Raw genomic sequence first — 26,447 nt, 5'->3', positions numbered from 1 at the left:
CCGGGTCTTGGCTATATGTGTGTGCTTTACATTTGATAACAGCCACTCTGTCGGGTTCCTGTATCGCTGTTAGAAGCCTTTTTATGTGAGCTGCATGCGCTACCGGTGTACCAGCTGCCGTCATGAAATTTCTGAGGCGCCATAGGGCTCCGAAATCATGGACTACCCCGAATGCGTATCTAGAATCGGTGTAGATATTGGCTGACTTACCCTTAGCCAATTCACATGCTCTGGTTAGAGCGACCAGTTCAGCAACCTGGGCTGAGTGAGGTGGGCCTAGCGGTTCCGCTTCTATGGTGTCTTGGTCATCTACGACTGCGTATCCAGTACACAAGTCTCCCGAGTCTGACTGTCTGTGACAACTACCGTCCGTGTAGAACGTGAGTTCTGCATCTTCCAGTGGGTTGTCACTGATGTCAGGCCTTGCGGTAAAATTTTGGGTCAAATATTCCATACAATCATGTGTATCTTCCTTTGTATTAAATCCTCCTTCCCCAGCACTCTCACCTTCCACCCTTTGTGCCTGACCAGGCACACCTGGGAGATATGTTGCAGGATTTAATGCACTGCATCTCCTTATGGTGATGTTTACGGGGGCCATTAGTGCCAATTCCCATCTTGTAAACCTCGCTGATGAGACGTGTCTGGTTTGGGCAGAATTCAATAAGGCTGATACTGCATGTGGCGTATGGATTGTGAGGTTGTGGCCTAGCACGACATCTTCGCTTTTTGTCACTAGCAATGCTATCGCAGCAACGCTTCGCAAGCATGTGGGGAGGGATCGCGCTACCGTATCTAGCTGAGCGCTGTAGTATGCAACTGGCCTGCTGGCATCACCGTGTTTTTGGGTTAGTACGCCTGCCGCGCAACCAGCACTTTCTGTTCCGTATAGTTCAAAGGGTTTCCCATAGTCTGGCATACCTAGTGCTGGTGCCTGCGTTAGGCACAGTTTAAGTCTCTCAAATGCTGTTTCGGACTCGTCTGTATGCGAGATCCTATCAGGTTTGTTTGAGGAGACCATTTCCTGCAAAGGTAACGCTAAAATGGAAAACCCTGGGATCCAATTACGGCAATACCCACACATTCCTAAAAACGTTCTGATCTGTTGCTGGGTTTGTGGCAGGGTCATGTCTCTAATTGCTTGGATTCTATCAGCGGTCAGGTGTCTCAGTCCTTGTGTTAGACAGTGTCCCAAATATTTTACCTTAGTTTGGCATAATTGCAACTTGTCTTTGGACACCTTGTGTCCGGTGTCTGAAAGATGAAACAGGAGCTGTTTCGTATCCTTCAGAGATGCTTCCAGTGAATCTGAACACAGTAATAAATCGTCCACATACTGTATCAATACTGATCCACTGTCTGGTTGGAAAGACTGTAAACAATCATGCAAAGCCTGAGAAAATATACTTGGACTATCTATGAAACCTTGGGGTAATCGAGTCCACGTGTATTGGACTCCTCTGTATGTGAATGCAAACAAATATTGGCTGTCAGGGTGCAGAGGTACCGAAAAGAAAGCGGAGCAGAGGTCAATAACAGTGAAAAATTTCGCAGTGGGAGGGATTTGCATTAGGATGACAGCTGGATTTGGCACTACGGGGAACTGACTCTCAACTATTTTGTTAATCCCCCTTAGATCCTGCACTAGCCTGTAACCCCTCCCCCCACTCTTCTTAACAGGGAAGATGGGACTATTGGCAGTGCTGGACGTTCTTACCAGAATGCCCTGTTGTAGCAAGCGCTCTATTACTGGGTAAACTCCTAACTCCACCTCTGGCTTCAGAGGATATTGTGGGATTTTTGGAGCTATCCTACCATCTTTTACTTGTACAACTACTGGAGCTACGTTTGCCATTAATCCAGTGTCCTGTCCGTCTTTTGTCCAAAGTGACTCTGGTATCTGAGATGTCATCTCTTCTACTTGGGATGGATTCCTATTTGTCATAATGGTATGTGACATTAATTTTGATGGGGAGTCTGACATGTCTCGCACTTCCTGAGCGTGTTTCTCAGGTATGTCCAAGAATACACCTTCAGGAGTACAATAAATGACGCACCCCATTTTACACAGTAAATCTCTTCCCAGGAGATTGGTTGGTGCCGATGCAGCCAGCAAAAAGGAATGCTTGGTATGCAAAGGCCCTATTGTAATCTCGGCTGGTTTGCTAACAGGGTAGTGCTGGACTACTCCTGTTACTCCCATGGCTGGAATTGTCCTACCAGTGGTCCTCATGCCCACTGTCGAATTTATCACTGACTTGGCCGCCCCTGTGTCTACAAGAAAGTTTAAAGTTTTACCAGCTACATTAATTGCGACCTCGGGTTCACTTTCAAGGTTGGCAATCAATTTCACTGGCTGCAGATTACAGGTATGGCCACACCCCTATTGGGTATGGTGACCTCCCTGAATCCCGCTGGCAGCAACTATTTGTGAGGGAGACAGTTGGGAACTACCAGAGGCATGCCAGTCTCTGTTTGGGGGATATCTTTTTGTTTCCCCTGTATGTGGCTCATAACTCCGTTTCTGCGGACCTTGCTCCCAATGTCGTGTGTCGTGTCGTTGTCTAGGGGGTTGGTATGATCTTTGCGAATTTTTCGCTCTACAGTCTCGTGCATAGTGCCCCTGTCTTTGACAAGAATAACATGTTATCATAGTTGACTTACCCACAGGGTTGGATGGTACATACGCAGGCTGCTTTGTGGTCAGAGCCTGTATACTTACTGACATTAATTTGTCACCTTGTTGTTCCCTGTGTCTGGTGATGTTTCTGTCGTGATCAATAGCAGCCTCTCTCAAAGTAGCCACAGACAGACCTCGCCAACATGGTTGCGTGGTCTGTACCCTTGCCTTTAATGTTTCCTTCAAACCATCCATTAGTACAGATACTGCTATTTCTCGATGGTTTGGATTTGTCCTAATGTCCTCTATACCAGTGTACTTTGCCATTTCTAATAGTGCCCGGTGAAAATATTCTGCAGCTGTTTCTGACTCTTTTTGTTTAATGGAAAATATTTTGTTCCATTTAACAACTGCTGGGAAATGCTCCTTTAACTGTAAGTTTATCCTTCTTACGTTATCTTTGTTGTACACATCTGTAAGAGGTACATCCAGATCTAGTCCACAATCAGCTAAAAATTGAGCTGAGTCGACATTGGAGGGTAAACAAGCTTTTAGCAATATCTGCCAATCTTTATTATTGGGCTCTAAAGTGTTTCCTAAGTCTGTGATGTATTTTTGGCTGGCAACTAAATCTTTTCTAGGGTCAGGGAATTCAGACACTATGGTCCTTAATTCCATTCGGGAAAATGGGCTGTACATGGCAATGTTCCTTATGGGAGTGGCTCCTGATACATCTGTTTTCCCATTGGGAACTGCTATTACCCTAACAGGAGTAATTCTAACAACCTCATTCTGTGTAGATTCTACAGCTTGTGGTGACATAGTCTCAGCATAATGCATGGTGCCGTACTTACCAGTTGATACGACCTCACCTATCCCTCCGCTAGGGGCCTTTACTAATCTCGTGGGTGTTGCTGTGCCTACTGTGGTCTCTGCTATGGTGGCTGCTAGAGAGAGCGCTGAAATCGTTGTCGCTTCGTCCTCTTGATCACACTCCTGAGGAAAGTTCAAAACAGGGTACAACTTGCACGGGTTAATACTTGCATGGGTTAATGGGTTAACATTATCATTAACATTTACACAGTTACTAAGTGATTTTGTGTTACACCTTAGTGCGTCTTTCTCCGTAATCAACTTCTCTCCTGATATATATGGTGGCGGCGGGGCCGTGGCAATCAGTTTTCTGTTAGAGCCAGATCCTGCCGCCTGAGCCAAACCTCTCTGTATCTCACCTTCCTGTTGCCACAACTGTAAATAATCATAATGCTGAACTCGTCTCTTTGTTGATTTTATGAGACATATCCTCCTCCTTAAATTTTGTAACACCTCTGGGCTGAAGCTACCTATTCTTGGGAATTTCTCCCGGTCTTGTACCGTCATTCTCTCCCATTCATCACATAAAACCTCTGTGTGACTTCCATATTTCTCACACATGATATACCTGGCCGACCCAATTGGTCGGACCACTGAATCAACCCGAACCGAGGTTGATCGCCCCCTACCTGAACAACTGGCCCCCATAACTCTGCAGGCGTTGCTTGCTCTACCTCTGATCTCTATATCAAGGTCTTCAGCGAACCCTTACAGAAAACCAGATTGTTCACAATAGGCCGACGGTGGCGGTTTACCGAGTACCCCACTCACTCGCCCACGCCGACCAATGCGACCTGATCACACCGATATGGTGCTGGCGCACTCGACCCAGGGCACCTATAAAAACCGTTGTTTACTGGAACATGTGAGGGTTATCCGCAGAACACTTACTCTTTCCAGTAAAGGTGAGGTTTGTCAGATAGTTCCTGAGTGACCAGCGAACTTCCCTTCTTGAAAAATAAAAAATTACACAAATCACGTCAGAATGTACAAATAGCGTTTGTGACCCCTTTACTCTAATGGTACTAGGTCAGATTACTAACTACTGTACACAATTACGTGCGGTCCAGTCGTTCAGTACACAAACAACTAAGCTTGTATACGGAAAGACCAATGGAATCGAAACTTACGACTGCGAATTCCTTCAGCCAGAGCTTGTACGGCCTATATGGGTCTTGCACCAACCCTTCTCGGTGTTGTGCCTCTGAACTGTATAGCGGACTTCCCTGTTTACTGTACCTGGACCTCCTGGTCTGTTATGACCTCCTGGTCTTGTTCTGTACGACCTCCTGGTCTGACCTCCTGGTCTTGTTCTATACTGGTCCGCTATACTCTAATGCTCAAATATTATGTTTAACCAAGGATGCCTCCCTAGCCACCGTGCACGTCACTTACACGCGTGTACCTCACGAGTACTCGACTTTTCTTGTGGTTCAACCTTTAAGTTATATAAACTTATGTAATACAAAAACACTCACTCATCACATGTACCCTTTTGCTTCTATTTCTATTTCTGCGCAGAAATTTTTCTTTAGCCCAGCTGTGTTACCAATTAGGAGCAGGATCTGTTAATTTAAATTTTGGATTTCCAAAAATAGACTTGCGTTATTTATCGCCTGTGGCGCTATTTACCGCTTTGCGTTACTTATCGCGTTGCGTTAAAAATCAACTTATCGTGACTTGAGCTACGTGGGCGTAACCGGACGCTCCGTTGCGTAATGTACGCTGCGTGCGTCCGCCTTTGGATTGCGTACACAAGTCTTTTGTTAGGGACACGTGTACGCAAAGCAAAGATCCACCGTAACACAATTTATATTTTTATCAATGTAGATGATCCCTGGTCATCTACCACACAACACACTGACTTCGCCTTATCTCCCAGACAAAACTGTGTGTTTGTCTATCTTTTAACTATATTACCTTTACTCTTAAACTATGAAATAACGGCAAATCTTTTTTTAGCACTTCTATCGACTATAAAACTGGCAGACAGGAGAGTGATATACGAAAATGAAAAAGAAAAAGAAATGCAGATATATATGTGTGCGTGCGTGTGTACGCAAGACAGAAAAATACAGTTTTAAAAGACACTAGCGTTTTGTTCTTACCTCCGGTTCCCGGATTCCTTCAGCACTCTTTTATCTAAGTGAAGCAGACGCTTATCCCGTCAGCACTACGAGACAACCTCCCGCCCTTTGCTGAGGGATAATGTCTGCTGATCTACCTAGTGCAGATATGTGAAGGACAGGACGAGCCGCCAATTGATAAAGCTAAATATTTATCATGTATATAACCCTTTATGAGGTCTAAGAACACTGTACGCTAGCTACGTAAGAAGTACCGTAAGGGTACGCAAGTTGCGTAACGATCGCTCAGCCGTAGGCGAGACGCTCAAGCGTCACGTTCGCTTACGGCTTAGTGATCACAGGCAGGCACGCTATTGGCTGCCGACTAACGTTATGATTAGCTATAGCGTAGCGGACGCTCGGGACCACGAGGAGATCACCAGCGATGCAGACGCTCACAACGTTAAACCTTTATATCTATACCTTCAGCAATGAAATACACAGTGAACCTTAGTGTGGAGACAATGTGTAAGTGCAACCTTGTGTAACCTGATTACCTACAAAGCTGCTTGAGCGTCACCGACGCTCAGAGAATACTTAACACTATAAAGAATACACAGATACCTGGCTTAGGGTCCGAAACCTATTATATGTATTATGACTATTACTTGCAAAAAGAATCACAGTACAAAGCATACACTACAGTATAACATAAACCAACTAACCAGATAACTACACAGGAAATATAATACAATACAATTCAAGTCTAACCAAGGGAAAATACGAGAGAAAGAGAAGAGAGGGAGAGAGAGAAATGGCTCACAGTAAGACAATATGATTACGGAGAGAACTTACGCACAAGGGGAACGATCGCATGCGCCTCGATATCCAGCTCCCGATTATCAGCAATGAGAACCGTTGAAGAGAGTGAAGTTGGATATGGTCGGCCTGCTATTTATGCCCCACACACAATACAATTCAATGGTCCCTACAATCTCATTGTTCATTGGACACAGGAATTCGGCTTCGCATTATAACAAAAGGTCATAGGTTGATTCATACAGGTGGGCTGTGACTATTTCCAACTGCTCAGGTGGGAGGGAAACTGGGTTTCCCGCCGCATGGGTAATAAAGTGCAAATAAAGTAAATGTTCATAAACTTCTTATGTCCATAACTATTTGCACGAGCGATTGATCTGCTTCAAACCAACACCGGAATATTTCTAATTAAATATTCTTCCGATGGATACTAAACACCACTGTATTACTCCTGTCTGACCCTTCGTATCAAACAAAGAGGGATTCCTCTGTTCATAAACATTCTATATTAACCAAACTTTCAGAATCTATCAAAGGGACCATGATCTACAAAATACATTATTAGTGAAAATATGTAATGATTGAGTCGCACGCTATGATCGCATAAACTCTACCGTAAATACGCATACCATGCGCCTGCGAGTGCCCGCGACTGTGAGTATGCGCACGTACGGGAGAGCGTACGCACGCGCAGCACGGACCTGTGTGAGGTGCAAATATGGTAGTGTGCATAGAGATATTTTTCTGACTTTGACAATATCGACATTGCGTCCATGTCAGCATTCTGAACGTACAGTATATCTGTCATATAGCCTTCAACAGACTTTTTTTTTTCATACAGAAGTTACAATTTCCATGACAAAGGAGCAATGTTTCACAGGCTGTGAAATGTGAATGGGTTGTGGCTGGGTATATAACGGAATGGCAAAAGAACATTGAGAGGAAATAAATAAAACTCTCAGTGCTACAATCTGACCATTGCTTCCCACACCATGACTAATTTGCTTAAACTATTTGACCTGTATGAAGTTCCTACTAATAATAGCAGGTTAACCTTGCTTTGTTGTTATCTTTTCAATGCTTAGGGGGTGCCACAGAGTGAGTTAGAACACAAGATCAGATCTGCTGCCAACCTGGAAGAGCTCCTTCGTATTACTCACCCCCGAGAGCTGAAGCTGTGGCGGTGCCGCTCAAAGCTCAAATCCTATATCAGCACAGACTCCAGATCTGGGCCTCATAGATCAACCAGATTTGCTGCGGCATTCTATGACATCGAAATACTGAAAGGTACATCATAAATGAGTAATAAAAAACATAATAGACTTATTTATTTGCAAAACTTTTAACATGGAGTAAATGACAAGGTCACCTTATGATGGTAGGTGGACTCATATTTTGGCGGCAGTTTTGCTAAGTACCTCAATTTTACTGCATGTTAAATTTCAGAGTTTATTATAATTGTTCTGATTAGCAGTTTAAGTATTTGAAGTGTGCACCTGCACTTTCTCTTTTTTTCTGTGTAGTGCTACAAGTCTCAGAATGGTTGAATTATGTTTAGAATTAGGGTGTTCAGTGTAGACCCCCCAACCCTCTCCATAACACCATTGAAAGGCAGATACAAAGTACAGACTATCCGCTGTGCCATATATTGTGTAACAAATTGGTATAAGATGGAGAAGGATACATGCCAGTTACTGGAAGAGACAGACAATCTAATAGCTGAGAAAGTTATTTGAGTCTGGGACTAATGAAATTTATCATAAAACACTTCATAAAACTGTAATGTCTATTGACAAGGATCCTCATTAAGCTTCTCTCTCATGTCTCTATGTTGATGTTGGCTGTTTTGTATTTTTTTCCAGTCATTTATTTTGCATTTATTTGTTTTATTTGCTTTCATTTTAACTGCCTTCTCTATTTGGAACAACTTGAAGAATACACCAGTAAAAAAATAAGATGGCCATTCTTATTTGTTTCCTTGTACTTCAATAGTCTGCTTTCCCCCTCTTAGTGTGTCGATGATGATTTATTAACTGTTAGATAGCTACATAATTATAGAATAGCAGTACCCACAGGCTATTTTTTATTGCATTGCTTTTGTATAATTTTTGAAAGCATGCTACAGATGGAGTTACGCGCTGCATTGCAGGCGGGGGTGCGCAGCATGCCTAGGCGCGCCTGCACCTCAGCACACTGCCGAGCGCACAGAGACACTCTAAATGGGGCACGTGCGCATCTATGATGCATGCACGACCGGTTTATTCCCGACGGTGCGCCTAGTCGTAGACAGAGCCACGATTAACATGGCTCCATCTGTATGTACAGTGTCTCTTGTGCTGCTAAATAGCATAGCTAAAGACATACATCTGTCCCACCATTGGCACACAGGTAATACAATATGTAGACAAAAGTGATTGGATACTAACAGCAAATAGATAAATGAGATATTTCTGACGTCAGCACTTTGTAGGTCCACCATGAGCAGTGATTACTGCAGGCACCCTTCGTGGCAAACTGTCCACAAGTTTCTGGACAACAGCAGGTGATATGTTTTGCCATTCCACCTTAAATAGTGACCAACTCTAAAAGTGAAGAAGGTCGAGTCAGCCGAGAATGCACTCGTTGCTCCAATTCATACCAGAGGTTCTCATTGGGTTTAAGATCTGGACTCTGAGCTAGCCAGACAATCGGGATTACCAAATTTTCTGTATACCTGTCCAGCGTCAACCTGGAAACATTTGTAGTTTCTGAAGACTGCCACAATGTAGTAGGGAGTACAGAGTTATCGAGAACATATGCATACTTCTCAGAGTTAATGTGACTATTCATTACAACTAGTGGACCCATGCCAAACCAGCTGAAACAGCCCCACAGCATAATGCCACCACCTCCATGCTTACTGTAGGTACTGTACACTCTTGGCAGTCACCAAACCCAACATGTCCATCTGATCTGACTAGTGTAAACTGTGATATGTCACTCCATAACACTCACCACCATTGTTCCACTATCCAGTTTTGCACTCTTTATACCATAATAAGCGCTGGGCTGCATTTTTCTTTGTGATTACATATTTAAGAGCAACTGCTCTCACATAATATCCAAGTGAATGGGCCTCCATATGAAGTGTTCTTGTCGAAACCAGCACATTAGCAGCCATTTGGAACACCTGTGCAATGGTATGCATGAGACGACCCTTGTTTTTTCGCAGCTCCCTGGTTTGCACTCTCCATTCCCTGTGTTGCAGTTTTGGGGGTTTTCCAGGGCAAGGTGCATCCCTGCAGTGACCGTTCTTCATTCACTCGTCATTAATGACAAAAGACACATGGGATTTAGGAACCTTCCTAACATCCGCAATGCTTCTCATACCTCCGATCGAGCAGCCTACGATGATTCCCTTTTCAAACTCAATTAGCTCTTTCCGGCAAGCCATTTTGTTAGCAAATGATCTAATCAGTGCCACTCTACCCGTTTTATACCCTCACGAACACAAATCTGCTGTAGGAGCACACCATTTTGCTTGCGTTGGGGTGTCCAAATACTTTTATCTACATAGTGTATATTCCTATTATTGCCCTCACACAAAGGAGGTAATTACATTTTTCTTGTTGTTGAGGTGATAAAATTGCCCCAATCTGCAATGCGATAACGGAATATTTTGCAGGGGTGTATCTGTTATCGCATGCAGGGACAGAGCTTGCAAGAAAGCTCTGACCCTGCGAATACACTCTGCAGCCTTCTCGTACTGCACATATTCCGCCGGCACTGCTGCCACCACAACACCAACACCGGGTAACCATACCCCATTCACTTACCCAGAGATTGGTGTCCCAGTGCTCTCCTGCGGCTGCGGTCATCTGATTGCCAGTTTCCAGCTCTGTGAACCATCATCTGATGTCTGCTGTAAACTGAGATGCTGGTTTACAGCAGAAATAAGATGACTGGGGTCACAGTAAAAGAAGATGGCAACCAGATGACCGGAGGGACACAGATGATCAAGAGCTGTAAGTGTATTTACATTTTTTTTTTTAATCAGTGTTCATCCTGTGGTCTTATTAAACACACATGGCTGATCGGATGCGGGAACCTGTGGATAAAATTGTCTGAAGGCCGCGTTATTATCATAGGCCTTCCTTTGGTATTTTTTCACATTTATTTATTTATTTCATAAATTAGGGCAAATCACATTTCCCATTACAAGTATGGGAAATATGATCTGATTACTAAAAAAATGTGAATTAAAGGGTTTGGAGTTGTTTTTCATATAAACTGCTCCAAAGCCCTTTAATACATTTTAGTGAAAAGGGTGTGAAAACACCCTTCTTCACATTATTTTAGTAAAAAATATTATTGTGGTAAGGAATATTCACTTACAGTATATTCCTGTTCACCTATATGCAAGGAAAAATTAACAAGCACTCATCGCAATGGGGTGCCTTCTCTCTTGAAACACATTACAGAGAATTGAATTGCTGGCTAACAGTAAAATACTTTTTCAGGTCTAGGTATGTATCTAGGCCTGTCATATTAGACCTGTGCGATTGATGTGAAATACTGAACTACAGGGCTAGGCATGGGTATGACTTTAGGAAAATGATTTACTGTATGTAACTTTATTAAATAGTTTAAAGCTGCATGAGTAGCATTCATAGTGCGGTTATTCCTGCCTTGTCATAGTGTCATTTATAGGTTTGAACTGCTGCACAGCGTTTTAACATATGGTCATACTGTTCCAAGATCCAATTATCAATTAAAAGAAATAAAAAAAACAGGGCACTACTCAGTGGTACAAGTAGAATTTTTTTCTTAGTGATACTGATAGTAAAAATGGGTGTGGTCACGTGTCATGAGGGGGCATGGTTACACGAGATAATAGGGGCATGGCCACATTATGCCACACACCGTAATGCTCCTTACACATTATGACACACACTGTAATGCCCATTACACATTATGCCACACACCGTAATACCCATTACACATTATGCCACACTCCGTAATGCCTTACATATTATACCACACACCGTAAGGCATTTTACATATTATGCCACACACAGTTATGCCACTGACACCATTTTATGTCCCACACACAAAAATGCCCCAGTGGTGGGCTGGTGGTACTGAGTACCACCACATTTCGTAAAGGTACTGCGTACCACCACCGTCCCACCCTACTTTCAGCACTGGCACTACTACACCTTGACTAGCCTTATCAGCAGACAACACACAGCTACTCCTAATGGGAACTGCTAATATTCCATAAAGGAAAAATGAAATAACAAACAGAAAAAGTAGCGCTATGTGCAGTGATAACAAAATGAAAATGGAAATAAGTTACTCCATAAGATAAAAGACACACAAATAGCAAAACTACCATAGACAGTCATAAAATAGACTCTCTGTATCAATATATTATACACATATTGTAGGCTGAAAGGGAATTAATAATTTATTTAAGCACAGTGTTGTTTCATTTCAATACTATGAAAGTGCCATTCATTTTTTAATAACTTGGAACACTGATGTATTTTGATGCAATATGTCTTTAGCAGGGAATCCTGATGAAAGTTGTACTGTATATGGCTCTCCACACAAGGAAATAAAATACAGATGTACTGATAGATAAGACCAGACAGTAAAGCTGTTAGCTATAATTTATACTACTCTGCTATGCAAATATGCAGAAGTTATTGCATAGAACAAGTCTTAATTATTCCTCACAAAGAAACACGTGTTCTGACTAATAATAATAATAACAATTATTATGCGATTTTTCAGTGAATACACTCGTACATGTCATAAACTAACTAAGAGATCTCTGCTATACAGGGAATGTAACGGGTGGTGGTGGATAACGAAGTCCTAATTACCCCCTTTAAATGCCATACCCAAGTGTTGCAGACTTGTTACAATATATTGCATAGTCCCAGCAGATATGATTTGTGCCGTTAAAGTAATAGGTCAAACTTTTCCACTCACTTGTAATATGAAATGCCCATATTCTGAGTCTCATTATTATAGTGAATATTCAGTTGTTACTTATTAATATCTTATCAATGCATATTGCATAAATAAGAAATTATGTTAGTATGCCATTTATCAATGATCTCTTTCTGAGATACAGGCTACAATAAGAAGATGTAGTCGCCCATAGCCTACAATGTGCCATTGACAAGACCATGTAAAGATGGAGCTAGCTACTGGGGCATAGGCTGGTAAATTGGCCATTATTGCTTTGTGCCAGGATCATACAGCCCAACAGAAGCCTGGGAAATCTGGCTGGTCCATTTGCAATTTCCAGTCAGTATCCTTGTGTATCAAATTTTTATTTTCTAATAGATCGCCGTTTGTGAGCAGGGCCCTATTACCTCTTTGTCTGTTATTATTACCCAGTCTTGTTTTACTAATAACGGAATATGCTGGCGCTATATACAAATTCTGTTGCGCTTTACAATTGGAAACAACAGTGAAACAAAACTGGGTAATAACAGTCATAGAGGTAGGAAGGCCCATAAATCTATCTATCTATCTATCTATCTATCTATCTATCTATCTATCTATCTATCTATCTATCTATCTATCTCTCTACTGTGTGTCTATATATATATATATATATAGAGAGAGAGAGAGAGAGAGAGAGAGAGAGAGAGAGAGAGAGAGGTATCTATATAATAACAATAATAGCAATGGTAATAATAAATAATACAGTTATGGGAACTGCTTTTGCTAGTGATAGCAATGGGATTGCAGCAGAGGTCTTACATCAGCTGCGGTCAGCTGTATCATTTTGATCCCGGGACTGCTATTTATCATGGAGTCATGAGTTATATCTGCAGAGCTTTCCTTGCTGAATGCAAACATTTTATTGTACAAGTGAGCGGTGAGAGTAAAGGTTTGACTAATATTACTTATTGACTGCAGAAATCATATCTGCTGGGGTATTGTCTTAGGACTTGTTTTATACACCACTCATTCCGTACCCTGCATAGCGGAGATCTATTAGTTATGATGGCATGTATCATAGCCACTTGGGTTGTAATAACTACAAGTATGAAACACCTTTGCATGTCTCTCAGTAGGGAATAATTAGGACTTATTCTTGTGCAATACTTATTGCATAGCCTGCATACCTGTAGTGGAGAGCTATAAATTACAGCTTAACTGTCAAGTTCAGAGGTCAATATATCTCTTTAATCCGGAAGTAATTGGGACTTACCACAGTATCCGATCTTTAGGTCGACTCTCATTTGGTCGACCACTATTGGTTGACATGGTCATTAGGTCGACATGGTCACAAGGTTGACATAGCAAATGTCGACACATGAAAATGTCAACATGAGTTTTTCCCTTTTCCCCCCCTTTTTCATACTTTATGATCCACGTGGACTACGATTGGGAACAGTAACCTGCCCAGGGTGCACTAATTGGGGTTCCCGGTCACTTTACGAAGAAAATGACACCGCCCAAAAAAATTAAAAACGCATGTTGACCTTTTTTCATGTCGACATATTGACCGTGTCGACATATTGACCGTGTTGACCTATTTCAGGTGTCAACCTAGTCACTGTCGACCAATAGTGGTCGACCTAATGACTGTCGACCACCCATTACCACATCCGTACACCTCAGTGTGTTCTTTCTATTTACATCCTGGAAGGTGGTGATCTATGTTATTAGAAACAATATATGAAAGTTTTATAGATTTGTCTCAGCACCAGCTACTGTACATCATGGCAAACCACACTCACATGTAGCTGTAACTGGCTTATGTAGAATTAGTGCTTGGTAAAACAAATGAATGTTATAATAATGATCATTTAATGCTTTTTATGTCTGTTGTAGTAGGCTTTCTTTTTACACAGCACAGCTGTGACTGGCTGAATCTGGCCCCTCCCTCTCAAAAACATACAATGCCATTCAAACGGACATGACTGCAGATACTGTAGCATATATATATATATATATATATATAACACGGGTCTGGGACTCCAGGTCGACAGCACAAAGGTCGACACACCTTATGTCGACGCCAATTGGTCGACACACCTTAGGTCGACATGTACAAAAGGTCTACATGGACAAAAAGGTCGACAGGAACAAGGTCGACATGGAAAAAGGTCGACATGAGTTTTTTATGTTTTTTTGGTGTCGTTTTCTTCGTAGAGTGACCGGGAACCCCAATTAGTGCACCGCGTCCCCTCGCATGGCTCGCTTCGCTCGCCATGCTTCGGGCATGGTGCCTTCGCTCCGCTACCGCTTCGCTCGGCACACTTTACCGTTCCAATCGTAGTCCACGTGGATCGTTAAGTATGAAAAGGTTCAAAAAAAGAAAAAAATCGTGAAAAACTCATGTCGACCTTTTTCCACGTCGACCTTGTTCATGTCGACCTTTTGTCCATGTCGACCTTTTGTCCACGTCGACCTAAGGTGTGCCGACCAATTGGCGTCGACCTAAGGTGTGTCGACCTTTGTGCTGTCGACCTGGAGTCCGGATACCATATAACACATGTGAAAAAAATGTCTGTGTAAAATAAATTATTTTATGTGGATATCTTTGCTCATAAGCAGTTGGTATATGTATGCCTGGCAATGTGTTTTAATGTTAGCATTATGCTCATCTGCCATATTAAATTTTTAAAGTTTGTTTTGACCTAATATAGATTCTTGGCTTGGACAGCAAATTACGACCAAGTAAAACTACAGTATTTTCTTTGATCCTTTCAGATGGGTTTTTATTCTAAAAATACTAATATAAGCATATCACTAACAATTTATAGAGAAAATATGTTTTAAAATACATGATCTTACGTTTCTCTGTAGTGTTTCCAAATATATATAAAAGTATATTAAAATTAAACGTATAATACTGCCAGGTCTTTACATTACAATTGTCCTATATTAGTTACAATGAAACATACTGTACAACTTTCAAACCAGTATTTCAATGTCTCCCATTAATTAATATTAAAAGAAAATGAGTCAAATTAATGAATGCTGTTTTTTTTCCTTCAAAATGTACTATAAGAGAAAGTGTAAACGTTCTTTAAATCTGACATGTATTTGTGCATCCTACACAATAGTATACAAAAGTAACGACTGCCTTATTACATCATAGATTAATTAAGAATACTAATCACATATTGGGATCAGGTGATGGTTACAAACTTTTGTTATGGTGGTAGGCGAGTATTGCTGTATTGGTACGTGTTCTTGAGCACATAAACACACTAAAATGGGTATTACAGGAACAAGTACCAACTCATAATGAGCCTGCAGCCATACTATCCAGCAGAATAACAGACTTATGACTATTTTCTCTCCTGAAGGATCATGGGAAAAATTAAGTGGTCAAGGTTGCTTAGTGTAAAGCTGAACAGATGGTAATAAAGGGGCATTAAGAAATACTGTATGAACAATCCATAATAGTAGTGTCATCAATATAGGTAACATAGTCTTCCTTTATTGCAGTTATTGATGAGGAGTGGCAGAAGACCCAGTGCATGCCCAGAGAAACCTGCCTGGATGTTGGGAAGGACATTGGCACGGCTACCAGTACCTTCTACAAGCCGCCCTGCGTCTCTGTATACAGGTGTGGGGGATGCTGCAATGAAGAGGGTGTTTCCTGTTTGAATACCAGCACGTCCTACGTGTTGAAATCGGTAATAACATTGCCACATATACTGCCATTACTTTCATATTAACATGAACATTTAGAAGACTATAATTAGTCGAGCTTAACCTGAATATACACTGTAGTCCTGTTTACAAGTGTAATGCAACAGACTAGGGCGGATTGGGATGGAAAACCAGCCCGGGATATTTATGGAAGCAGCCCTAAAGAGGGGAGGGGTCTTTTGTGGAGGTGGGGTCTGTTTAGGGGGAGGGAATCCTCCTCATAGGGTCTGATTCTGAGTTGGACGCAGTTGTAGACTTCCTTGCATCTTTTGTTGTGGTTTCATTTGTAACTTTATGCTAATAATGCTATAATGTACTTCCCTGGTGTGCATCCAAATATGTAAGGACTGAGGCATCCATGCATTGAGTGTCTTTAGACACCACCATTGGTCATACCATTGAAACTTTCACCAGCCCTATGCGAGGTGCAGATCATCTGTCTGAGTATTGCTTCCAATATGAGCAACAGGAGAACTCTATATGCAACAACTATCAGCAAAACGCCCACACTACATTACATCTGCGTATAATTAGCCAACCCCCTGTAACCACACAGGAATCATTAACACATTTCTAATAAACTTCTTGGTGCGTGTGTCTGACTCTATATATCTCTGTACGAACACCATCGCGATGTATACATGCTCGGTGCAATTCAGACGCAAGCGCAGATGAAAAACACTGCAGAAGAACAGAATAAAACGTATTGGCCACCACAGGAAAAAACACACACATTGCCCCCACAAAAAAACAATAAAACAAATTGGCCCCCACAGGGAAAAGGGAAAGTGATCCAGCAAAATATTGTAGAAGTGGCCTCACATAGGGCCGGATGTATTAACATACATCGCCGCCCCTCACAGCGCTGTTGATCGCATATGTACTAACATATGCGATCAACAACGCAATGCAGTGTTGGAGGCCCCCCCCCCCGCGATACCTGTGATGTGGTGTGCGGGGGGTCTCCGTCACCTCCCTGGGCCAGGAAGCATGCAGCAGGCGGTCCCCGACGCCTCCTACTCCTCTCTGCAGTCGGAAAGAACCTCCGGCTGCATTGCTAGGGGGAGGAGGAGTTTACCTTCCGGGTCCAGGCTTCCTGGAGGAAGGTATGCTGGGGGGAGGGGTGTCGGTGTCTGCGGCGGGGTGCGCAAAGATGGCGATACCCTCAGGAGCAAAAATACGGCGAATGGGGTTAGTACATACGAAAATGCGATAAACCGGGTGTTTTATTGCATTTTCCCTTTAGTACATCCCGCCCATAGGCAGCAACAGAGATATACAGTGTAATCATGGTGGCAGCAGCACACATCACAAACAAAACAGGCCCTGCATGCGCATCAACCCACCGGGGATCTTCGCTGCCCATTTTACTAGGAAGTGGGCAAAATGTGGGAGGAGTACCCAGCTTTCTGGGGGCACTGGGGACTACCCCAAAAATGGCACTCACGTAACTTCCGGTAGAGTAACTATGACACTACATGCATTTGTCTTCCTCAGCAGCTGGATACAGTACATATGTTCCAGAATGGCGCATTTTATTATTATTATTATTTAACTGTTATAAAGTGAAAACATATTTTTCAGACTACAGTTCTGATTGTGTTATAGGTTTCTGCTGAGTGTCTGAAGGGATGTTGTGATGAAGGAGAGCACACACAAATGTGTAGTTATCTTTTTGAGATCTGGTTATTAGAACAATTTTGCACAAGACAACATTATTGTTTAATCACACCGGATTAACACAACAATAACAGTTATACTGAGTATTGTACTACTTAAACAATATGTGTGAATACTGTAAGCCATCGCTATAAAAGTAACAATACCAAAAGTAATGTAATAATAATGACCATATTGGGGTTCAGTATGATTTGCCGATGGACGGGATACCGGCTGTCAGTATACCGGCAGCAGCATCCCATCCATCATAATCCAGACAGACCCCTATTTAGCCCCATAACCCTCATCTTTTTCCGAACCTAACCCTCCCTTCTGGGTGCCTAACCCTAACCCTCCCCGGTGGTCCCTAACCCTAACCCTCCCTTCTGGGTGCCTAACCCTAACCCTCCCCGGTGGTCCCTAACCCTAACCCTCCCTTCTGGGTGCCTAACCCTAACCCTCCCCAGTGGTGCCTAACCCTAACCCTCCCCGTTGCCTAAACCTAACCCTCCCTGCTTGATGCCTAACCTCTCCTTCTAAGTGCCTAACCCACCCTCCCCGGTCCCTAACCCTAAACCCTCCTCTCCTGCCTACACCTAACCTCCCCCCACCCCCTGCTGTGAAGACGATAGGGATTCTGGCTCCCGCGCAGCGTCGGTATGTAGACGCCGGCATTGCGTCCTCCTTGGGATCCCAGCGTCGGTATATTGACTGCCGGGATCCCATCCATCGGGAAGCTAACTGCTTCCCCCATATTGTACTACTGAGGCAGGAAATTACCATTATTCAATTCACACACTGAAAGATTTTAGCATTTATCAAGAAATATGGACAGTGGGACTAATTATGAGGTGGATCCTAGTAACATACCCAGGGCCGATGCAAGCTCTCTCTGCACCCTAGGCAAAGCTTCAGCCTAGCGTCCCCTAACCTGCAATCCCTATCACCACCACCTCCTGGAGGGGAGATGCAGGTAACCACTATGTGGGTTGGGGTGAAGTACCTCATTATACATATACACTCAAGAACATTTAAAGTGAAAAAGTATATTGTAAACAAAGGGGTCTATTTACTAAGCCTTGGGTGGAGATAATATCAACAGAGATAAAGTACCAACCAACCAGCTCCTAGCTGCCATGTTACAGGATATGTATGAAAAATGACAGTTAGATGCTGATTGGCTGGTACTTTATCTCCGTACACTTTATCTCCATCCAAGGCTTAGTAAATAGACTCCAAAGTCACAAAATTACCCAGCGACACTGCTGGGTGCAGACGTGTAGTCAGGTGCTGCTTGCTGCTGGAGAGTCAGTATCCAGGGACCTGGAGGAGGTGTATCAGGGCTATGAGGAGCGGCCATGGGGGTACCCCTTGGGAGCCATACTGACATTTGCCTCCTATGTGCCTTCACATGACCTGATGTTACATATGTCGGTATGGAGGAAGCAACGTTTTTTCAATGCTCGAGTGATCGTAGTGTGATTGACAGGAAGTGGGTGTTTCTGGGCGGCAACATGGCTTTTTCAGGGAGTGTGCTAAAAAACGCAGGCGTGCCTGGTAAAAACGCAGGTGTGGCTGGAGAAATGGGGGAGTGGCTGGCCGAACGCAGGGCGTGATTGTGACGTCAAACCAGGAACTAAACGGACTGAGCTGATCGCAATCTAGGAGTAGGTCTGGAGCTACTCAGAAACTGCAAGGAATTATTTAGAAGCAGTTCTGCTAACCTTTCGTTCGCTATTCTGCTAAGCTAAAATACACTCCCAGAGGGCGGCGGCCTAGCGTTTGCAATGCTGCTAAAAGCAGCGAGCGAGTGAACAACTCGGAATTACCCCCATGTGCACTGCAGGGGGGGGCAGATATAACATGTGCAGGGAGAGTTAGATTTGGGTGTGGTGTGTTCAAAGTGAAATCTAAATTGCAGTGTAAAAATAAAGCAGCCAGTATCTACCCTGCACAGAAACAAAATAACCCAGTTAAATCTATTAAAGGCCAACATAAAGATGTGTGTGTGTGTGTGTGTGTGTGTGTGTGTGTGTGTGTGTGTGTGTGTGTGTGTGTGTGTGTATATATATATATATATATAATTTAGAGATGTGCACCGGACATTTTTCGGGTTTTGTGTTTTGGTTTTGGATTCGGTTCCACGGCCGTGTTTTGGATTCGGACGCGTTTTGGCAAAACCTCCCTGAAAATTTTTGTCGGATTCGGGTGTGTTTTGGATTCGAGTGTTTTTTTTCCAAAAACAGCTTAAATCATAGAATTTGGGGGTAATTTTGATCCTATAGTATTATTAACCTCAATAACCACAATTTGCACTCATTTCCAGTCTATTCTGAACACCTCACACCTCACAATACTATTTTTAGTCCTAAAATTTGCACCGAGGTTGCTGGATGACTAAGCAAAGCGACCAAAGAGGGCGGCACAAACACCTGTTCCATCTAGGAGTGGCACTGCAGTGTCAGACAGGATGGCACTTCAAAAAATTGGCCCCAAACAGCACATGATACAAAGAAAAGAGAAAAAGAGGTGCACTGTGGTTGCTGGACGGCTAAGCTAAGCGACACAAACACCTCAATATCACAGGAATTATTCGTTCTAATCAATGGTATTATTGGTCCAAATCACTGGAAGAAAATGACAAAATCACTGGAATTATTCGTTCTAATCAATGGTATTATTGATCCAAATCACTGGAAGAAAATGACAAAATCACTGGAATTATTCGTTCTAATCAATGGTATTATTGGTCCAAATCACTGGAAGAAAATGACAAAATCACTGGAATTATTCGTAAACATTTGTAGAAAGTTGCTGCTTTCTGATTACAGAAATGCTCAGATATTCCTGCGAATCCACAATCCCTTCCCAGAGGAAAAAGAAATTGAGAAACCGTTGTTTGAGAACGTTTGTTCTCTTTCCCTTACAAAGGAACAAACCACTTTCCAAGAAGACTGACGTTTTTGGGATTATGGAGACATTATGTTTTTGAATATAAATCCTAAAGCAGGTGGTGTATTAGAGCAAAAGAATGCAAGAGACCAGCCATGCAGTTTCTGAAATATTATGACAAAATGTTACTGTATTTCATAAGCACTCATTCCTAACTCTGCTAAGTACTGTTTGGCAGGGCCGGATTAACAATGGTGCGGATGGAGCTGCAGCTCCAAGCCCCCCATTGAAAACAGGCCCACAGCAATGTAGTCAGTGTTACCAGCCCAGCTCACTCCACTCCCAGCCACCTGATAACTTCACCTGCCCTAAATATTCCTGCCCCTAGCCGTCCAACAGACGCACCTACTACATCAGACTCATGGTCAGCCAAAGCACCGACCCTGGACCCAACCGATGCAGCAACTCCCGGAGCTTTCAGATTAGCTCCGGCTCTCGCTCGGACCGTCCGAAGCCCCTCCTCCAGGAACCGCCTGAAGCCCCGCCTCCTGGACCCATCCTTAGCTCTGCCTCCCTGAAGCCCCGCCTCCCATCAGATTCTCCGCTTCTGTCAGAGTTTATGAAGCCACTCTTTAAGCAGCTTCATTGGCCAGTGGGGATTCTGGGGAAGATGAAACACAGGTGACTCACAATGCAGCAGTTCCCACAATGTCACAGCTCTTCCTATGCACATGCTGCGCCCTCTGACCCCATTTCTGCTATTCCTCCTGTCCCCGATGCTCTTTTCCCCCTATGTTTCTGCCCCTTTACACCTGTGCCAGTGCTTCTTTTACAATCTGTTCCTCTGCTCCCTCTCCAAATGCATCTCTGCCTCCCTCCCCACCTGTATCTCTGCCCCCCTCTCCACCTGTGACTGCCCCCTTCACCACTTGTGCTTTACTCCCCCTCTAATCTGCATCTCTACCCCTGCCCTACCTGTGTCTGACCCCTTCACCACCTGCACTTTTCCCCCTTCTCCAATCTGCATTTCTACCCCCTCATTTAATACAAATATTTAATACAAATATTGTATTAAATGACCTTTAGGCTGTGTGTATAAGGTGTATATGAAACATAAATGTACTGTGTGAATGTACACACACTTTGTTTAATGCACAAAGTTATAAAAAAATACTGGCTAAAATTACCTTCAGGCTGTGTGTATAAGGTGTATATAAAACATAAATGCATTCTGTGCTTAGATTTAGGTCCCATCGCCATGATATCTCATTATGGGATGCAATTATTCCAAAATACGGAAAAATCCGATATCCAAAATACCTCTGGTCCCAAGCATTTTGGATAAGGGATACTCAACCTGTATATATATATATATATATATATATATATATATATACAGTTTTAGGCAGGTGTGGAAAAAATGCTGCACAGTAAGAATGCTTTAAAAAAATACAAGTTTTAATGGTTTATTTTTGTCAACTAACAAAATGCAAAGTGAATGAACAGAAGAAATATCTAAATCAAATCAATATTTGGTGTGACCACACTTTGCCTTCAAAACAGCCTCAATTCTTCTAGGTACACTTGCACACAGTTTTTGAAGGAACACAGCATGGAGGTTGTTCCAAACATTTTGGATGCCTGTTCAAATCCTTTGGTCTCTTCATGATGATGTTGAGATCAGGGCTCTGCGGGGGCAATATCAACACTTCCAGGTCTCTTTGTTCTGCTTTATGCTGAAGATATTTCTTTATGACATTGGCTGTATGTTTGGGGTCAAATTTGGAGTCAGTCAGACGCCTCACTGATGGTATTGCGTGATGGATAAGTACCTGGTGCTATTTCTCAGCACTGAAGCACAAAGAAACGGGCAACGTTGAGGACTGTAGACATAGTGGCCGGCCAAGGAAACCTAGTGTATCAGACAGAGGCGTATCTAGGGTAGGGCGAGTGGGGCACATGCCCTGGGCGCCTTGGCAGGCCCAGGAGAGAGGGGGCACCGCCGGCGACCAGGGCATCATGCCCCACTCGCCCCGTCAACCCTAAATGTGAGGGGAGGAGAGCGCAGCGTCTCTCCCTCCCCTCACCGCCTCTGCCATCACTAGCAGCGCTGCCAGCAGCGCTGCTGTGTCCGGTCTCCGGCGCTAGCCAATCAGAGCTTGCGGACCGGCTCCTGATTGGCTGCCGGTCCGCGAGCTCTGATTGGCTAGCGAACCGGCACCAGACAGCCGCCGGAGACCTGGAGCGGTGAGGGGAAGGAGAGGCGCTGCGCTCTCCTCCCCTCACATAGAGCAAGCGGTGAGTGACAGGGGGGGGGGGCGGGGGTGGCGGCGAGCTTGGCGGCACAGTGGGGCATGTATCTGGCACCAAATGGTGCATATGTAACTGGCACTGAGTGGGGCGTGGCACTGTGGGGCATGTAACTGGCACTGTGGGGCAATGTAACTGGCATTGTGGGGCATGTAACTGGCACTGTGGGGCATGTAACTGGCACTGTGGGGCAATGTAACTGGCATTGTGGGGCAATGTAACTGGCATTGTGGGGCATGTAACTGGCACTGTGGGGCATGTAACTGGCACTGTGGGGCAATGTAACTGGCACTGTGGGCAATGTAACTGGCATTGTGGGGCATGTATCTGGCACTGTGGGGCAATGTAACTGGCACTGTGGGGCAATGTAACTGGCACTGTGGGGCATGTAACTGGCACTGTGAGGCAATGTAACTGGCACTGTGGGGTATGTATCTGGCACTGTGGGGCATGTATCTGGCACTGTGGGGCAATGTAACTGGCACTGTGGGGCAATGTAACTGGTACTGTGGGGCAATGTAACTGGCACTGTGGGGCATTGTATCTGGCACTGTGGGGCAATGTAACTGGCACTGTGGGGCATGTATCCGGCACTGTGGAGCATTGTATCTGGCACTGGGGGGCAATGTAACTGGCACTGTGGGGCATTGTATCTGGCACTGTGGGGCATTGTATCTGGCACTGTGGGGCAATGTAACTGGCACTGTGGGACATGTATCCGGCACTGTGGGGCATTGTATTTGGCACTGGGGGGCAATGTAACTGGCACTGTGGGGCATTGTATCTGGCACTGTGGGGCAATGTAACTGGCAGTGTGGGGCATTGTATCTGGCACTGTGGGGCATTGTATCTGGCACTATGGGGCATGTATCTGGCACTGTTGGGCATTGTATCTGGCACTGTGGGGCAATGTAACTGGCACTGTGGGGCATGTATCCGGCACTGTGGGGCATTGTATCTGGCACTGGGGTGCAATGTAACTGGCACTGTGGGGCATTGTATCTGGCACTGTGGGGCAATGTAACTGGCACTGTGGGGCATTGTATCTGGCACTGTGGGGCAATGTAACTGGCACTGTGGGGCATTGTATCTGGCACTGTGAGGCAATGTAACTGGCACTGTGGGCCATTTTCAGTGGCCACACCCCTTCTGGTGTGTGGCCACGCCCATTTTTTCGCCGGTCGCGCCTTCGGCGCGCGCACATACTTCTTTTGATATGTTTTTTTTTTGGGGGGGGGGGGGGGGGCGCCATTTTACATCTTCCCCTGGGCTCCAAAAACCCTAGTTATGCCTCTGGTATCAGATGAAAGCCAATCATGCTTACTTCCCTTCAAAATTGGAAGATGACGAGCAGTGCCATCATTATTATTTTATTAGGTAGTATGTAATTGGAATGTGTAAATAGAGCTGATGGCATAGGTTTTATTATTAGTTACATGCAATGAGTATTTTGGTAATGCCATTACATGCGTTCCTTTTTTGTCACTTTATGGAGATGACTATGTATTATATACATGAGTTCTAGGTATGATTAATTTAGCCAGCAACAACAGCCACTAGGCAGGTAGTAAATTCATGTATACATTTAACTATATACAACTTAAATTGTGAAAATAGCTTACAAAAGATTTAATAATACTGAATAAATAATGTTAAGGAAAACTAAACTAGAGATAACTAATCAATTTATTTATTTTCTTAGGTATTTCAAATTTCTGTGCCCCTGACTCAAGCACCAGAACCTGTAACTATCAAAGTGGCCAATCACACAAGCTGCAAATGTTCACCGATTGGTCTGCGTCATCCCACCACCATTATACGTAGATCAGCTCCTTATCCAGAATATGGGTAACTAATATTTGAATTCTTCTATCAGTTGTGTGTTTCTCTACATGCATATGAGCTCGACTGGCTATTACAACTGCATATACTATAAAACAAATGGAAATGCTTTATCAAACTAATCTACAAGAGTGACTGGCTCAGTGTCTGGCAGTAATTATCTGTGTTGCACAGAACATTTATTTTGAGAGCATTGGCGTTTTTTTTAGAACAGGTCTTTTATGTGATTATAAAGTGGACAGAAAAAATCTTATAGTGTACCAGACTCAGGGGCGCCATAGCATTTTGAGGTTGGGTTGGCCAAGATATAATATCATTTCTCATATGTCCTAGAGGATGCTGGGGACAACATCAAGACCATGGGGTATAGATGGGATCCGCAGGAGATATGGGCACTCTAAAGTCTTTTCATTGGGTGTGAACTGGCTCCTCCCTGTATGCCCCTCCTCCAGACCTCAGTTTTAGAAATGTGCCCAGGTCGACTGGATGCACTCTGAGGAGCTCTACTGAGTTTCTCTGAAAAGACTTATGTTAGGTTTTTTATTTTCAGGGAGATCTGCTGGCATCAGACTCCCTGCTTCATGGGACTGAGGGGGCAGAAGCAGAACCAACTTCCTCAGAGTTTCATGGCTCTGCTTCTGGCTGACAGGACACCATTAGCTCCTGAAGGGAACTGAACGCTAGCCGTGTCTAGATGCTCACTCCCACAGCACGCCATCACCCCCTCACAGAGCCAGAAGTCAGAAGACAGGTGAGTATGGGAAGAATGATCTTCAATCAAGTAAGTGACGGCTGAGGTGCGGCGCGGCTGGCGGTAGCGCAGCGCGCCATTGCTGCCCACACACACAGGCACTGCAGGGTGCGGGGGGGCGCCCTGGGCAGCAAGAAAAATACCTCAAACTGGGTGTAAGGACGCCCCATTGTGGGGACGGAGCTTCTTCCTCAGGCAGCCAGCACACTACTCAGCGCCATTTTCTTTCTCTCCTCAGGCTGCAGAGAACACGCTGGTCCTCTCCTCCACTTCTGACAAGTACAGGGTGCTATAAAGGGGGGGGGGGGGGCACAAAGCAATTGTGGGGCATTTGATAGTGTATATTACTATTTAAAAGTGCTTTTGGGCTGTGGACATACTGTGTTCACAGGCAATACTGGCGATGGGTTTGTGAACTGGCTGCTCTTATCCTGTGTCCCTCTGACAGATTTTACTGTGGGTCTGTCCCCAAAATAAGTCCCAGTGTGTCTGTGAGTGTGGTGTACACGTGTGAGGCATGTCTGAGGCAGGGAGTTCCTCCCCGGAGGAAGCCATTTTAAGGACACAAAGTTGTAATGTGGTGGCACTACCGGCACACCAAGAGCCTGCATGGGTGAAAGAGATACGTGACAGTATGCATCTGATTAACCGTAGGTTGGATAAGTCTGAATCTAAGGCTGCATGTTGGAAAAAATCTGTGGAAGATGTGATTTTTCAGCATGCTGTTATTTCTTATGCGGGCGGCCCCTCTGGGTCCCATAAGAGACCATTTGCAAATGTTGTAAACACTGATACCGACACAGATTCTGATTCTTGTGTCGACAATAGTGAAACCAGAGAGATAGATCATAAATTTGCAAAAAGTATACAATATATGATTGTGGCGTTAAGGGACGTGTTGGAGGTTACAGAAAGCACTCCTGTACCTCAGGAGAAAGCT

The 26,447-nt window shown here is 43.9% G+C and overlaps 1 protein-coding gene across 2 annotated transcripts in view; it reads left to right on the top strand.

Moving 5' to 3' along the window:
• Positions 1-26,447, top strand: part of VEGFD (vascular endothelial growth factor D) — a 142,446-nt gene that overhangs the window by 93,804 nt on the left and 22,195 nt on the right. For both annotated transcript variants that reach the window (XM_063955794.1, XM_063955795.1), the window contains exons 2-4: positions 7,464-7,665; positions 15,847-16,037; positions 24,617-24,762. In XM_063955794.1, the coding sequence (XP_063811864.1) occupies positions 7,464-7,665; positions 15,847-16,037; positions 24,617-24,762 (539 nt within the window). The remainder of the gene's footprint in view (positions 1-7,463; positions 7,666-15,846; positions 16,038-24,616; positions 24,763-26,447) is intronic.

This window comes from Pseudophryne corroboree, chromosome 2 (assembly GCF_028390025.1).
Source record: "Pseudophryne corroboree isolate aPseCor3 chromosome 2, aPseCor3.hap2, whole genome shotgun sequence".
NCBI classification, from domain to species: Eukaryota; Metazoa; Chordata; class Amphibia; order Anura; family Myobatrachidae; genus Pseudophryne; species Pseudophryne corroboree.
The sequence above is the reverse complement of the archived record's forward strand: the minus strand, read 5'-3'. Positions and strand labels throughout refer to the sequence as shown.